This window comes from Monodelphis domestica, chromosome 1 (genome assembly GCF_027887165.1).
Source record: "Monodelphis domestica isolate mMonDom1 chromosome 1, mMonDom1.pri, whole genome shotgun sequence".
Taxonomy (NCBI): domain Eukaryota; kingdom Metazoa; phylum Chordata; class Mammalia; order Didelphimorphia; family Didelphidae; genus Monodelphis; species Monodelphis domestica.
In genome coordinates, this window is record NC_077227.1 from 101,621,222 (window position 1) to 101,638,875 (window position 17,654).

At 36.9% G+C, this 17,654-nt stretch overlaps 1 protein-coding gene across 2 annotated transcripts in view; it reads right to left on the minus strand.

The window, feature by feature from the left end:
* Window positions 1-280: 280 nt before the first annotated feature.
* CASP7 (caspase 7) overlaps window positions 281-17,654 on the minus strand; it is a 50,909-nt gene continuing 33,535 nt past the window's right edge. For both annotated transcript variants that reach the window (XM_056803780.1, XM_056803785.1), the window contains 5 exons: window positions 7,233-7,378; window positions 5,480-5,608; window positions 3,741-3,916; window positions 3,128-3,257; window positions 281-933 (listed from right to left, as the gene is read on the minus strand). In XM_056803780.1, the coding sequence (XP_056659758.1) occupies window positions 710-933; window positions 3,128-3,257; window positions 3,741-3,916; window positions 5,480-5,608; window positions 7,233-7,378 (805 nt within the window). In that variant the 3' untranslated portion in view covers window positions 281-709. The remainder of the gene's footprint in view (window positions 934-3,127; window positions 3,258-3,740; window positions 3,917-5,479; window positions 5,609-7,232; window positions 7,379-17,654) is intronic.

Below are 17,654 nucleotides of genomic sequence, written 5' to 3' on the forward strand. Positions count from 1 at the left end.
GGACCCTTTTAACTCTTAAATTCTGTAGCTTGGATGCTGTGCTTCCAACATAAGGGCTGCTTAGTATATATTAGTCAACCAATTGTCTGGAGTGAGGGCATTCAGAGAATTGCAAGGGAGGGGAGAATTCTTTTTTTAAACCCATATTAAAACCACTTTCTAGAAGTTTCTCTTATCTCTTAGACAAATAAATATATGTGTGAAAATTGTTTTGAACCAACATTAAATGCTAAGTGCTTCTATCCATCTCAGATAAACACAAATGAATGATTCTTTCCAAGACTGCCAGCAGTAATTTTATTTGGTAATATAGACATGTTTTTTTTTTCCTGTGTCCATTTACAATCAAGAGGCACATGTTGTGAGCAGTAAACAGTGAGGTCTCTTGTGTAATTTGCATCCCATTCTAGAATGGTTCAAAAGAAATCATCAACAAACCCTTTGCCCCATATTTCTGAATCCTGAGATGATTATAAACAGTCATTGAAACAAAACTATAATTTAAATATTATAGTCCCTTTGAAAATTGATGAAAGCACCAAGGATCACTGAACAGGTACTGCGCCAGGTTGATGGTTTTCCCTGCAATTCAACACTTCTGGAATTTAAGATCACAAGTTGTGACATTAAAACAAATTAAAATTAAAAAAAAAAAAAGAAAGATCCATAGCTCCCAATTGAACTGTCCTTAGTGTAGTTGGCTATATTGTCAAAAGTAGAGTTCTTTGGTGAGCATGGAGACCATGCATGGAATCTGTTTCTTCTCATTGAAACACGGGTTGTCGGACTGAGATTCAAAGTCCATGGCCACCATATAGTTCACTCTCGTTAGAATTTGCATGATCTCCAGGCTTTTTCCATGTTCATTCAGGACTGAGCAAAGGGCCTGCACAAACCAAGAGCCCTTTGCCTGACTCCTCCAAGAATAATAACCTACAAAGAGGGGAGAAAGTAGATCAAAGGGGCTGATTTTTGCAGCTAGTTCCCAAATAGCCATTGGGAAGAGAGAAGCTTTCATGGATCAGAACAGTCTTTTGAATCTGCCTTTTGGAAATAATCTGAAGCGGTTCTAATGATGCTCTTGTGAGTTACTGATGATTCTATAATCCCAGATTTAGAACTGGAAAGGATTTCAGAGATTATCGAGGACAACCTCCTTATTTTACAGATAAGGAAATGGAGAGCAACCTTCTTATTTTAATTATAAGGAAATAAGAGTCCCAGAGATGACAAAGCTAGTAAGGATTTGGGGTGGGATTTGAACCCAAGACTCCCTGACTTCAGTTTAGTGGTGTATTATATTGTGTTAGACTTAGAATCAAGAAGAAATGAGCTCAAATCCTGCTGAAGATACTTTTAAGATGTGTATCCTGGGGAAATCCCTAAACTTTTTGACCCAGGTAAAAGCCTTGGCTCCATAGCTAACTGCCCCAAAATCTCACCTATCTAGGACTCTTTTTCCATCTGTAAAATAACTACATGATCCCTAAGACCATTCCAATCCTAAATTTTGAAGAGGCAGAGGAGGCTACTACTGAAGACGGATTACTTTCCCTCAACCTTCTCTCACTGTGGATCAGTTTCAATGAATGTGTTCCAGAATCTCTACTTCCAACTTTAAAGAGGGTAGGGGGTAGGTGACAGAGACAGAAACAACACTGATCTAGAGATAATTTTATAATATGGGTGGAGTGAGAAAGTAGTATGGTTGAGTGGAAGGACTTCTTAACTCAAGTATTCTTAACCTTTTTGGTTTCAGGACTCCCCAAAGAGCTTTTGTTTATTTGGGTTATCTCAATAGATATTTATTGTATTAGAAATTAAAACCAATAAATTAAAAATATTTATTTTAAAATAATACTAACAAACCCATTAGATTGAAATATATTTATAGAACTATAGAACTACATTTTCCAAAATAAAAAAATCTAGTGAGAAGAGTATAAGTTTTATTTTTTTTAAATCTCTTAAATATTTGGCTTAATAAAAAGCAAGTGGATTCTTGTACCTGCTTCTGCATTTAATCTGTTACAGTAGGTTGTTTTGGTTGAAGTACCTCTGGAGAAAATTTAGTCTTTCAGAGATATAGAGTTATGGCTTAGTATGATTAAAAAAATAGTTTTGCTCTTGTAAGACCCCCAGAAAGGGTCTTGAGGAACCCTAGGTCCACAGACAACACAAATAATAGGGAGTTCAGAAGAAGAGAGGTTTTTTAGAGGGGAGAAATGAGTTCTATTTATGATACGTTGAGTTGATATGGGACATCAGTCTAAACATTTTGTAGACAGCTAGTGATGAGAGGCTAGACTTCAAAAGGAACTCCAACTAGATCCGGCTATATCTAGAGATATATAGAAATGATAGTTGGCGAGGTGACCACACGTGAGAGGATATGGAATGACCAGAGGACGGAGGACAGAGATTTGAGGTAAGCCCAAAGTTCTTGGAACTCTGCATCTGATGATAAAGTAATCTTGTGATGTGATCACCTCCTCCTCCCTCTCCCCACTGGCCATAAAGGATGAAAGAAGACATGGTAGGGCAGGTGTGATACAGACAGATCCCTCCAGAGTAGTCAGACTACAGAAGAATTAGGAAAGAAAGGGCAATGTTTATGAAAACCCAGAGAAGAAGGAGAATCTGGGACAGAGCCGTCCACCATACAATACTAGAGAGACTGCCCTCAGAGTTATAAGAACTTAACTCAGATGATGTTTTTACTAGAAACAAAATAAGGGCTTTCATTCCACAAGACCAAGACAAGTTCTCTTAACTGACAAATAACAAGTGGGCTTGCAGATTGCTGGAGTTTGAGTTTTTTTCCCCCATACTTGTTGTTATTGTTCTTGGTTATTTTTGTCCCCAGTTAAGTGAGAAGTGGCAGTAAAGGGTGATGAACACCAGTGGGGAACTAAGAATGGGAACCCTGCTCTTTTTTATCCATCATAAATTCTGACAAATGCATCTGAGCAAATGTTACCTAAATCTCTGTACTGGATGCTCACAAATCGTAAAAAATAAAAGTGTTTCTACTCGTGTAAATATTAATAGAATTGGGTGAAAATACTTTTGAACCTGACATTTTGGCCTGAATAGTACATTTAGTGGAATTCAGTTAGCTTTATACCTGGAACTGTGGAATAGGCAAAAAGAAAATCAGCTTCAACCGGTATTTTGCATCCAGGATTGGCATTTGTATCATTGATAGGTCCAGAGTCCGTCTGGATCCCATCATCAAACTCAGTACCTCGGCAAGCCTGAAAACCAAAGCAGAATCCAATCAACAGAGTTAGAAATTAAAACTAATATGCTGATCCCTTATCCAGTTATGATAAGGATAGAAAATGGAAGTGTTAGCTATTTCCACAAAGTCCACAGTGAGGAAGCAAATGCATTATCACTTCAAAAAAGGGGGCAGAAAAACCCCAACCACCTTTTTAAAGAAACAAACAGAACAACCCCTTCCCTTCTATCTTAAACTCCATACTAACTATTGGTTCCAAGGCAGAAGAGTGATAAGGGCTAGGCAACTGAGGTTAAGTGACTTGCTCAGGATCTTATCTGAGGCCAGATTTGAACCCCAAAAGTCTGGCTCTCTATTCACAGCGCCACCTACCTGTCCCTCCCAACTACCTTTTAAAACTCAAAGAGAATAAATACGTGAATACACGAATATAATACAGTCCAAATGTCTCTATAGGCAGTCAGTCTTTTTTCTGTTACCTTTAACCAGTCATTACCTGAATGAAAAATAATTTAGGTTTCCCTAAAAGGCTCTTGCATTTATCTCCCCTGAAGTGGCCAGTCAAATCTTTTATTGGGGTCACTCCATCTGTCCCATAAATTAAGTCCTCTTCCCCATGGCTCAGAAGGATACAGGCAAAGCAGGCCGACTCAGTATGGTCCTCTTGAGAAACTATAATCAACAAATATTTCATAATTAGAAGACGAATGAGTCCTCAGGCTTGCCTTTCTTCCCTCCCTAGCCCCACATTCTATAACATTTCCTCAGGTTTGATATTTATTTTGGGGTGGGTGGGCACCCTCAAAGGGCAGCTCCAGTGAAAAACATTGAAACAAGGGAGCAGCTGGCTTTTCTTCATGCTCATTCTCTCCTCTGTGTCCAGGCTCTTCCTGGAAGGACCGAGTACTGACTGACAGATATGGGTATGGACAAAAGGGGAAGGGTCTTTCCCATTAAAATTACCTGAAACCTTAAGACTCTCAAAGCTCTTTGTATAGCTGGAGGAAAAGGGGGGGGTAGAGGGTGGTAGTGAGACGATAGCACTTAGAACAGTGATGCTTTCCAACATCATTTTAAGATTAAAGTAAGATGATTTAAGTAAGTTTGGGGACATCTTGCCCTCAATTGCTGCCACCAAAGCAGTTAAAATTCATAGCAGAAACACTGTCGATCTGAGATGCCAATAGGAGAAAACTCTGTAACTAATATCTGTTCCAGTTTTTTTTTCTGGGATGATACCACACTGGTCTGAATAAATAACAGATTTTTCTCCCGAAATATGACTTGCCTAAAACCTGAATGTGGCCTATCATTCCATTGGTCATAACCAATAAATGAACTTTGATGGTTTTCCCAATAGCTCCAAAAACAGCAGCAGTGATTTCCCTACCAGTCCATATATATTTATATGTATATATTTAAATATCATATAAACATAAACAAATATATTAAAATAGATATTAAAATTTTTAATTTATTTATTTTCAATTAATTTTATAATGTATAATTATGTATATATATATATATTTTTTTTTTGCTAGATATGGGAAAAAGTTTAATAGGATTGCTGCAAGGTGTGAAAGAGGCTGATTCTTCTGACTTGTAAGCTCCCAATGTATGCCTTAATCCCTTCCCCACATCCATAAAAGAGGCATTCCACATTCAGCAATTTTTGTTTGTTTGTTTTCTCCATATCCCCCAATTTCTCTCAGAAAGATCATTTGAAAATAGGGTGAATTTTCTTATTTCTTACTTTGAGTCTATATCACAGTTTCTCTGCTGGTCCCTAACCCATATCAAGATTTCCAAAAGAGGCAGAAATGCCCTGTGGGTATATACAATGAACCCAGGTATTGCTGACTTTAAATCCAGCTCTCTATTATGTTAGTCAGTCAGGCAACCTAATAGGAGGAAAAGGTCTGAAGTGCATCACTCCCTCTGCTCCGCTAAGGGCTCTTTTTTTTTTTTTTGTTAAATAGTTCCCAATTAGATTTTTAAAGTTTCTAATGTTCATCTTTTAAAATTGAGCTTCAAATTCTCTCCTGCTTCTACCTGTTGAAAAGGCAAGCAATATGGAGTAAATTATCCATGTAAAGTCACACAAAATCTATTTCTATAAAAGTTCTGTTGCAAAAACACCCACAAATTGGGCAGAGACTTTAAACACTTCTCATGCTTGGTACCATTTACTTGCATTAATATTCCCTCACTGGAGAAAAAGACACTCGGGCTCACCTTGTTTGAGCAGGTTCCGCATGTCGGAACAAGAGCGGTTGTTATAGACTATCACATCAAAACCTAAGCTTCTGAAGCATTTGGTTAGTCCTTCCGCATCTTTATCAGTGCCATTTCTTGTGCCCATGCCTGGTGTTGGAAGGGAACCAATCAATAATTAACAAATCTGATACACATAAAACCTAGTGGAATTGCTCATCGGCTCTGGGATGGGGGAGAGAAAGAACATGAATCATGTAGCCATGGAAAAATATTCTAAATTAATTAATTAAAAAATAATTAGCAAATCTATTTTAACCAACATATCAATTTTATTGAATCAGTAAATTAGTTAACTAACAAATCTATTTCACAGAATCAATAAATCAGTTAACCTACAAATATTTCCTGTAAGTCCCAAGTCTGGCAGGAATATTAAATCAAGCCAAAGGCTATCTAACACTCATTCATTTATAATTTCATTTCCTCATTTTGGGGCCTTTGAAGGTTCAACTTTTAAAGGAACAGCAAAACCAAAACCAAACTGAATGGATCAAAACACGTTCAAATGAACAAAGGTCAGATAATCTTTTTGCATCAATATTCTGGTCAAAGTTGAGTAGTTCCTGTAATAAAAACCTGTTTGTACCAGTCTTTTGGGTAATCTCACATCTTCTATTAGAGGGAGTTTTGTAAGAAGCTAGATGTTGATTGTTGGGTATCTTAATCTAAGACCTTATCCTGTGAATAACTGTTAATTTATAAGAAGCAGCATGACATAATGGATAAAATATTTGACTTGAGAGTCAGAAGATGTGAACTTAAGTTCTTACATTATCATCCACCAGCTATATAGAATCTTGGGCAAATTGCTGAAACTGCTTCTTCATCTGCAAAAATGGATATATTCACATTTGCACAAAACAACTTCCTGGATTGTTTTGAGGACCAAAGAAGTTAATATATGCAAAGCAATTTAGAAATCTTAAAAGTACTCTATGCCAGGGGCAGGGAGGTGGCTAAAGTGGATAGAGCCAGGTCTAGAGTCCAGTGGTCCTGGGTTCAAATTGGACGTCAGACATTTTCTAGTTGTATGACCCTGGGCAGGTCGCTTAACTGCAATTGCCTAGTTTGTAGCATTTTTGCCTTAGAACTAATACTTAGTACTGATTCTAAGACAGAAGGAAAGAAGAAGGGGGGAGGAGGAGGAGGAGGAGGAGGAAGAAGAAGAAAAAGAACTACTAGAACTACATGTCAATTGCTGGCTATTAGATGGGGTTAGGACCACAAGCTGGAATCTCCAGTTTGTCAGGTCTCTCTCTTGTGCTCTCTCTTTTTTTTTTCCTTTCAATTTTTTTTCAATTTTATTTTATTTTCAATTTTTTAATTTTAGTAAAAAATTTCCATATAAGTTTTCCAAAGTTGTCTGATCCATAGGGTCTCCTCCATCCTCCTAAGGCTGTTTGTCAGATCTCTTTACAGAGTTCTTGCATCTGGATTCAAAAGATACCTTAGAGGATATCTAGTCCAACCCCCTTGTGGTACAGATGAGGAACTGAGCCCCAGAGAAATTGAGTCCTGTCTAGAAGTCATAAAGCTAGTAAATGTCTGAATTGTATTTTAAAATTTATTATTTACATAGTGCTTTCAGGCTTGCAAAGTGCTTTATAAATTTAAGTCATTTAATATTATCTTTATTATTTCTTTTAAGTTTTCTGAAGATTAGATATTCCCAGTTTCTTTATTCAATTTTCTGACTTCAAGTAATACTTACCAGTTTTACTGTCAAACTGTTTGTTATTTATTATGATACATTTGCCAACCTTCTTGTAATCCATATTATATTGGAATGTGGGCATAACAATTCGCTTATATTCAGGCTGGGGTTGGTTTGATTTCTCCGGAACATTTTTCTTTTTCCTAGGGAAAAACAAAAAAACCAATTACAGGCTATGAAAGGAAAAAAGACATACTTTGTGGTTCTCTACTTTACCGTGTACCTATGTAAAGGGCTTTTCAGCACACCTACCTGTTTATTTGTACAGAAAAATTAGCTAGGGTATGAAGATGGCTGTACCACCTGAGAGTCAAAAAGCACCTACCAAGTGCCAGGCATTGTGTTAAACTCTGAGGATACAAAAAAGACAGTCCAGTCCCTGTTCTCAAGGGACTCACTGTTTCATGTTTTATTTTTGGTTTTGTATCCTTAACATCTTGCATATTGCCTAGAAAACAGGAGGAGCTTAATAGTTGTTGATTGATGCCTAATTAATATATTAAAATTAAATAAAAATAAAATTATATAAATACAATATAAATAAAAATAAAATTACATAAAATTATTATAGAAAATTATATTTTAAAATATAAAATTCTATAAATAATATATAAATATTAAAATTAATATATTAAAAGGATAAAAGATATTACAAATGAAATAGGGACAAGTTCCAAAACCCAGGATGCTATCTGGGTCTATAAACATTTGAAACATAGTATAGTCATGGATGCATGAGAAATGTTACCTTATGCTCTAAGCCTTTGATACTGTGTACCACCCCCTCCTTCCTCTGGGATAAACTTTTCCCTTGGCTTTCATGAAACTGCTCTCTTCTCATTCTCCTACCTTACATAAAATTTGCTATTTTATATCGTCAATCTTGATTGATTGAGCTTGACAGTTTCTGTTCTTTTTATATTTAATTTTGTCAGTTTTGACAATCCCATAACAGTTTAGATCTGGCTAAATTCAGTATAGATTTTTGTATGATCCTATTTATTTAACACCTTTTTATGGGATGCCCAACAAACACCACCACCTAACCATTTAGATAAGCGAATAAAGAATATGCTCTCTTTAAGAGAAAAGAAACAAATTCATTTGCACATCTGGCCTTCTCTTTCCTATTGTTTCTTTATGTCATGTGTTAGGATATTTTTGGTTTTCAGCGCAATTGTTTTCTTTGCCTAACATTAAAAACATCAGTCAGGATTATAAACTCAGCAACCCACTGTGCTTACAGCAGTAGAGAATATTCAATCCTTCAGCTCAAGACTCAAATCTGACAGTAGCAAAAGTCACAAGAATATTTTCAATAGAGGGGCAGCTAGGTGGCTCAAAGGAGAGCCTGGAGTTGAGGCAACCTGGGTTCAAATTTGACCTCAGACACTTCGTAGCTAGGTGAGCCTGGGCAAGTCCTTGAATCCCATTTGCTTAGCGCTAGCCCTGCTGACCCAGAGTTGTTACTAGGTCATAAAGTAAAAAGTTGGGGGGGGGAAAGAGAACACATAGCAACAAATCAAGGATTATATTGCTATGGACCAGGGCAAAGAGGAGAAGAAGCAAAAATCTATTTCCTCGCAACTACTTGGCCAATAAACTAATTTTTCCTGAATGACTGCTGTTCTGGTGTTGGTGGTGATCCCAGGTACTATTTCAGCCTAGCCTTTCCAGGTAGCATAGTACACTGAAGAAAGTCCTGGTCCTGAAGCCAATGTGACCTCAAATTCTAAATCTGGCAATGCCATTCATTTTATCTCTTAGATATTAGACAGCTCATTCTACTTCTGGGTCTCTTGGTTTGGACCTTGTGATTTCCAAAGTTCCTTTAAGTGCTAACATTTTATATACTCTAATTGATAAATGGTCAAAGAATACAAAGTCAGTCTCCAAAGGAGGACATCTAAGCTATGAATAACCATATGAAAAAAAAAAAGTATGCTCTTAAAAACCAGAAAAATGCTCTTTGAGGTTCTGCCTCTCATATCCATCAGATTAGTAAATTGACAAAAAAAAGGAGAAAGGCAATTATTGAAGGAACTGTGGGAAAATGGGCACACTGGAGCATTATAAGAGGAGCTCTGAATTGGTCCAGTCATCCTAGAAAGAATTTGGAACCATACCTTCAAAATGTCTAAATTGTATACCCCTTTGACTCAGCAATGATACTATGATATGATACTTAATTTTTCTTTAGATTTGAAAATTTTTGTTTTATTTAGAATATTTTTCCATGGTTACATGATTCATGTTCTTCTTCCCCCAACCCCCCACCATTACCAGCTAAGGGTTCAAGATATACAAAATTTATTTGTGTAGGAGAGCGGAGAGAATTCAGAACTGAAAATAAAATACAACTGAATTAATACCCCAAGCCCCCAAATTTATTTGCTAACTAGATTTTTTAAATTAAGTTTATTTAATGACTTTAGAATATTTTCCCATGGTTATGATTCATGTTCTTCCCTCCACTCCTTCCAACCCCCTCAAATAGTCAACAAGCAATTCCACTTGGTTTTACATGTGTCATTGATCAAGACCTATTACCATATTATTAATATTTGCATTAGGATGATCTCTTAGTCTATATCCCCAATCATATCCCCATCGACCCATGTGATCAAGCAGTTGTTTTTCTTCTGTTTCTACTTCCATAGTTATGATATGATACTTTAAAAAAATCAAAAAAAGAGAAAAGGACCCACAAACCCCAAAATATTTATAGTATCTTTTCTTTATGTAGTGGTAAATAACTGGGACCAAGGGCTTGCCCATCAATTGGAGAATAGCTGAACAAATTACAGTATATGAATATAATTTGTATGAACTGATATAGAGCAAAGTGAATAGAACCAGGAGAATAATCTGTACAATAGCAATAATATAAAAACAAATAACTCTGAAAGACTTGAGAACTCTGAGGAATGCAATGATAAACCATGATTCTGGAGGACCCATGATAAAACATGTGTCCTATCTCCCGAGAGAGCTACAGATTGAGATATATATTATGTATAATTATTTAAAAGGGGGATATTTTTCTCCTTTATTTTTTAACGGGTAAGGGAGACAGAGAAGAAAGGTGGGAGGGAAAGAAAACACTGAATGTTTATTAATGGAAAAAACTATAATGTATAATCTGTCCCTAACCTCTTTGCAAAAACATTTTGATAAATCTGTGTTCTCAATGATGTGGGTAATTTTCCTGGAGATGATGCAGGTCATCCATGTTCTTTCATTCTGTGCGACATTCATCTATGTTCTCCCCCAAAAACTTCCTCGGGAGATGGGGGGTTCACCCAATGTGCTAGTTCTCTGTAAGGGTCTCATTCTGAATGATGGGGATACTATTCCATTATTAACTGCTGGCTGAATATTTCATTCTGGATATCCCATTGGCATTGCAAACTCAAGATTTCCAACAGAGAACTCACTGTCTCCTCTCAAGAAGCCGACCATTCTCTCAATTTGTCTATTTTTGTGGAGAGCATCACTATCTTCCCACTATCCTCCCAATTATCTCATATTTGTAACCTCAGACTCATTCTTGAGTCCTTTCTCCTTCAAGATATGGAGATCCAATCAGCTGCCATTTTGCCACTTAGTTATTCTAGTACATCCCTAAAATAATATGGTGGTTACATGAATGGAGAGAAGAGTATGGATATAAGAGATTTTGTGGAGGCTGAAATGACAAAACGAGAACCAAGGGTTTGCCCATTCTTTGGGGAACAGCTGAACAAATGATGGCAAATGAATGTAACCTGTATGAACTGATACAGAGTGAAGTGAGCATTTGTCATATCATATCATTTGAAAGCCACCAGAGGCTCTTCACTGGGCTTATCAGATAAAATAATAATGGCTACAATATGAGTTAACACTGGCAGAGCATGTTAAGCAATTTGCATTATATGTTTATTTCTAATTTGATCCTCATTTTCATTTGAGCCTATCCTGTGATATAAATGCTAATATTATGCCTGTTTTATCAATGAGGAAGGTGAGCCTGATCTCTCAGTAGTATAAATATTTTTATTTAAGTAGGTCCTTTCCCATTTTTTTTAAACCCTTACCTTCCATCTTGGAGTCAATACTGTGTATTGGCTCCAAGGCAGAAGAGTGGTAAGGGCTAGGCAATGGGGGTTAAGTGACTTGCCCAGGGTCACACAGCTGGGAAGTGTCTGAGGTCAGATTTGAACCCAGGACCTCCCATCTCTAGGCCTGACTCTCAATCCACTTAGCTACCCAGCTGCCCCCCTTTCTCATTTTCTAAAAACAGACCTAGTCACATACCTGGGAATTTTAAAGTAACAAGCAGATTTTTAAAGAGTCTTCCCCTATGCCTGAAACACATTCCTCCCTCAAACAACACATTTCTAAATTTGGGTCTTCCTTCAAGGCTCCTTCATCAAACCTTCCACAATATACATATTATGGAAGGTTTGAGATATATATAGATATAGACATATATAGATATAGATATATATAGATATAGATATATAGAGAGATACACACACATAAAAATTAATTTATTAAATATTTAATATTTTTAATTTAATTTAATTTAATTTATATTATATTATTATAAATTAATTAAATAATTTAATGAATATATATAATATATTTAAATATTTAATAAATTAATTAAATATATATATATATATGTGTGTGTGTGTGTGTTCATGTTGTGACCCCTAGTAGAATGCAAGTTCCTTGAGAGCAGGAGCTCTTTCATTTTTATCCTTGTAAGCCCATTTCCTAACCCAATGCCTTACACATCATAGACATTTAAAATCAATTGCTGTTAAACTGGACTGGATGGAAACAAACATGGAACACTGGAGAAGTGAGTTAGTGTTTGCTAATGAGAGCCAATTTTGTTTGCCAAACTGGGCTTGAAGCCATCAAGTCTGGCCCTTCCTAGGGCACCATTGGGCCCCTGTGGCTGACCAGAACCATTCCTAGATTCTCCAAAGGAGAAGCTGTTCCAATTTTCCAACCCTAGCATAGTATATGGAAGGATATAATTATGCAACAAACTGACAGCCATAGCATTTTAGGGGCTCTGAGTTAAGGAAAAGGAGTTTTGTATGGGAAGGAGTCTTTTTGCAACAAGGTTCATTTTTTAAACAAACTGCTTTGGGTATTTGAGTAGCACCTGATTTGTGATGAAAAGGAAGCTGCCATTAGTATCCACTGAAAGACAACTTCAACGAAACCCCAAAGCATGTGCCATTAGAACAACATGCTCAGACATGATTAACATGATAAAGAAAAGGCTTTGCTTTTGATTAGACTTATTTAATCAAGTGGCTGGAAATAAATATATTGGGGAAAGAATTACTGGTACTGTTTAAGGAAATAGCTTAAGAAAAATTCCACTATTACAAAAAGGGTATTTTTTGAGGAGGAGGAGGAAAGGCCCCAAAAGGATATATATTTTTTAAAGTTGAAACATAATGTTCTTCCTTGGGTGAGTCAAAAAACAGATAAAGGGAACTTTCTCTGCCTATCCTGCCCCCAAACAAAACTCCTACTCTTTAAACAGGAACCTAATATCTATTTCCTCATTACAGAATTAAGAAGTCAAAGACCTTAAAACAAATGAAATCTCAGTCAACAACCATTTCTCCAAGTCTATAGGTATGTGCCGGGAAGGAGCGGTGGTCAGAAATTATTTGCTTAGTCCTTACTAATGAATCCTTTCTTAAGGACAAAAGTTATGAAGAGATACACCATTTATAACTGGGAGAGGAACTCCTGAAGGGAAGAGTCACACAGGTAGTCAGGGAGAATGGAATGGAAAAGTATACATTATGTGTCAGTTATGTGTCAAGTATTTGGAGATTTAGCCAGAAGATCAAGACATCCCCTACTCTCAAGGAGCTCACATTCTACTGGCAGGAAGATAACACAAAAAGAAAGGTTCATTTTATAGCAGATGGTCCACAGCATTTCAGGGAGTAATGACCAATAACAAATTTTGCTCAGTACGTACTGGGCTAGGATTAAGAAAATCTAAGGGGGACAGCTAAGTGGCTCAAGGGAATAGAGAGCCAAGATGGAAACAAGAGGTTCTGGGTTCAATTCTAGTCTCAGATACTGCCTAGCTATGGCACCGTGGGCAAGTCACTTGACCCCAATTGTCTAGCCTTTACCATTCATCTTCCTGTGAACCAATAATTAGTACTAAAATATTTAATTTAAAAGAAAAGAAAAAAAAGAAGACCTGAGAACTAGCTTTACTACTTGCTGATCAATATGACCTTTCAGGTCAATTCCCCTTTCTTTTATTCCAATTTCCTCCTCTGTCAAAGTGGGGAGTTGGAAAAAATGATCTCTAAACCTTTTCTAAGTAAATTCTTTACTTTCTGAAATGAATACTTTGAAGCACAAAAAGTAGAAACAAATGAAAAGATCTCCAAGTGTAAAGACTTAATATACTAAATCAAGATCCATTCCACATGGAAGCAGCCCCAGTGACATACAATGGCTGTGTGAAACTGGGTAGCCCCCCCTAACCTCTAAGAGCTTTAGGCAAATCTTTAAGACTAAATTGCAGGGCAGGTGCTGACCTATAAGGGTAGAGGGAATTTTCTCATTTCAAACAGGATTTCCAAAACCAATGAAATCACAGAACAAGTCCCTATCCCTAGGAAAATCACTAGATTACAGGCAAAGAACCCCAGTGTTGGATGGGAGTCAAGGAAACCTAGTTTTAATCAATTACTTCTTTAATGTACTCTTCATTCAAACCAGATTGGCCTGGAATAAAATGGTCTCTGATGTCCCTTCTAACTTTAAAATCTATGATTCTGTGGATGTTTCCCTAAACTCAACATGCTATCTCCCAAAGATCCTTCCCTCCCTCCCTTTCCTCCTTCCTTTTTTTCTTTCTTTTCTCCTTCCTTCCTTTTTCTCTTTCCTTTCTTTTTTCTTTCCTTCCTTCTCTTCTTTTTTTCCTCCTTCCTCTCTTCCTTCCTTCCTTTCCTAGGATCACAACTAGGAAGTGTGAGGACAGACCTGAACCTAGATTCTCCCAACTCCAGGCTGGCATTCAACTCACAGTCCTTCCTAGCTGCCTGAGCCTATGCTCTTTCAACTGATTTTCCTTTGCTCTGATTTCTACTCCCTTCACCACCCTCTGGATGCATTTCATCTTGTCAATGTTTTCCTTAGGCTCAGAACTAAATATAATAATACTCCAGAGCATACACACAATTCCTTTGTTTTAGGCACAATGCTTCCAAGATCTCACTAGTTTTTTTGTTTTAAAGTGGACATTTTTCACTGTTAAGTCATGCTAGGTTAGTGGCCTAATAAGACCATCAGAACTTTTTATACAAATTATTGTTTAGTCATGCCTCCCCTTCATCCTATACTTGAACAGTTTATTTTCTGAACCCAAGTGTAGGAGTTGACATTTGTTATTAGTATTACTAAATTTCATCTTATTAGATCTGGTTATTCTAGTCTTTTTTAAAAGAGTCCCAGTTCTAGAAGCCATGAGCTATATAATTTTGAGGAGGTCCCTTAGTATCTCTAAATATTAGTTATCTCATCTTTAAATTGGCTAAAATAATGTTTTTACTATCTCCTTCCAGGATTACAGCAAAGCAGCATGGTACAATGGAAATAGGACCATATTTGAAATCGGAAAAACTGGGTTTGAATCTTTGCTTTGCCTTTTATTACCCATATGATTGACCCTGGACAAAGGACTTAACCCTTCTGGGCCTCAAGTTCCTCATGGGTTGAATGGTATCTAATTCAAATAGAAATGGGGGCCCCTAATCCACATATAGAGAATCCCTGCAGGCCACACACTGACTTTAGTTTTAAATTTTAATATGAACTATTTTTTATTGTATTTCATGTTTTATTTTATTTTGTCATATTTTTATTTATTTGGTTAAATATTTCTTTTAATCTGCACTCAGGAATATTTGATACTCTATGGACTAGAGATCTATGGAAGCTTCTAGCTCTAAATCTATGACTCAATGCTTTGTAAGCCATAAAACATTATAAAAATGTGAGTAACTTATTACTGTATCCATAGTCTGTCATTTTCACTGTATCTCTTTAGCCTGAGATCCTGGGCAGATTTGCTTATTTGTGCTCTACTTACCTTCACTGATAAAACCAGGAAAAAGACAGTCTAAAAAGAGATCCAGGAAACACTTTAACAGGAGGTGTGTTGTGGTTCCATTAATGGATCTTCTTTGGGTCAGGTCATTTCAACCCTCTCAACCCTCCTATGAATTTTAATTTCCCTGAGGGCAGGAATATCTTCTGTTCTTCCAAGAGTACCCTACTACATTCCCTGAGGGTAGGCATCTGATAAAGTCTTATTGACTGACAAAAGATTCTATTCTGGAGGAATGGAGTTTAGAATAGGTGGAATAAGTTTAGAAATTTTAATATAAAACTTGAAATAATATAATCCTATTATTTTATAGAAAAAAAGTTACATAGCAATCCAAGCTGTTTCACTAAATTTTTTCTGTTCCTAGAAACAATTTCTGGGGGGGGGAATGCCCCCCTCTGAATACCATCAGCACATTGACCTGTTCCTTGATAGTTTGGACCAGGGTCATTCAGCTTAACGTGGAGATCTAGCCTTCCTGTGTTAAATGGAATACAAAGAAGAGCTATTTGTTGAGTCTGAATTCAAGGGGGGGAGGGGGGGGAAAAGCCACTCCTTTACTTTTTCACTATAGTATATATTAGAGTTCATTTTAGAAAGAAAAAAGAGACATCTTATAACTAAGTCCACTTAGGATTTCTAGCTCAGGAAAAGTTTTCAAGGATCCCTCCAAGATGACCCAACTTGAAAAGATGCAATCTGATGGATTTATTGGACAAGACCATTCCTTATCTCACTGATACTTGAGTTGGCCCAAATGCAGGGCCTGGTTTAACATATTTTGGATACACCCAGGCCAGGCTTGTAAATTTTTCCTTAGCATAAAACCTCAAATGCTCATTTCAAAGACATTTTCCTTTTTAAAGTAAGTGGGACCATAATTAGACAACTGCTCTTCAGAGAAAGAAGGGAGCGGCCACATCACTGTCAAGAAGCTGCCAGGTAATAAAAGGAGAGCTAGCCCAGGCTGCTGGGTCAGTCTTCATACCCTGAGCCACGGCAGAACCGACTATATTGATAAGAAATGAGAACAAGATAGATTGGGGCACCCTGCTTTTGTGGCGCATCAATACAACTCTGGAGGACTTTCTGTGGTGTGCCCATGCTTGCTTTCCCTTGTCTCCCTCTCAGCCCTCTGCATGAAGTTTGTAGGAATGGCTGATGGATGTCTTAAGGCACAAGCCATAACAAAAGACTGGATAGTAGAGACACTGTCCAAGCACAGTGACAGCTGCAGCCTTCCCACCACCTTCTAATTCCTTCTTGAGACTCTCTTGTGAGCCTCTGTCAGAGGTCTGACAGTCAGAGTTCCTACAGTGAAATCTGCATGGAATCATAGAAAATTCACCCTGGAAGGGTCTTTTGGGATCATATCAACTAATTTTGTTAATTGTTAGCTGCAGTAATGAGACAAGATCTTTTATATAAATATTAAGCTTGATTAGGAGGAGGTTGTGGGAAAAATATTATTAGGAAGTCACTCGATAAAAATCACAGAAATAATTGTTTCTTCTTTTAATTAAAAGGCATGAGGGCTATTTGGATTTTGAATTTTTTTCCTCCCTAAAATACACTATTTGGAAGCATTTTTTTGTAATTAGCTTTCTCTTTTTTCCTCCTCCCTCTTTAATCTTCTGTTTTCATTTAATCCAATTAGCAGGGCACCTCTAGGATACAGAATTTTAAAAACAGGTGTCAAATCATCATTTACATAATATCTTGGCAGCTTTGGCACAGAGTGACAATATGTTTGTTTTTCTGTGGGAGACAGGGAGGTAGAAGGACTAAGAGGGGGAGAAAAGGGACTTTTTGCTAAAATACCTAATTAGTGGTTACAAAAATAAAATGAAAGATCCTGGACTCTACCATTTTTTATTTGCAAGTATCTCAAACAAACCCAGAGAACACCCATTCTCAATCACTTTACTTTGTTTTTCTACTTCCTTTTTCCTCCTCACACCTCAGAGTACTCTTTGTTCTCTTCTACTTCAATAACTACTATTTAAGAAAATAGCAGGGTGGTACAGGGATAATGGCACTAGATTGGGAATTTGGAGATGTTGGTTGGGAAGAAACTCCAAATGGGGTCATGAAGAGGAGGGCCCAAGTGAATGACAAGAGTTGGAAGGAAAGAAGGTACCTGGTGTAAAAATGATAAAGTCCTGTAGAGATGAATCAGCAGTGCAGCCTGGGGAGAGAAGAAAATCATATTGCCCAGCCACCCTTAGTCAATCCCACAAATCCATCAATCAAGAAGGTTGTTT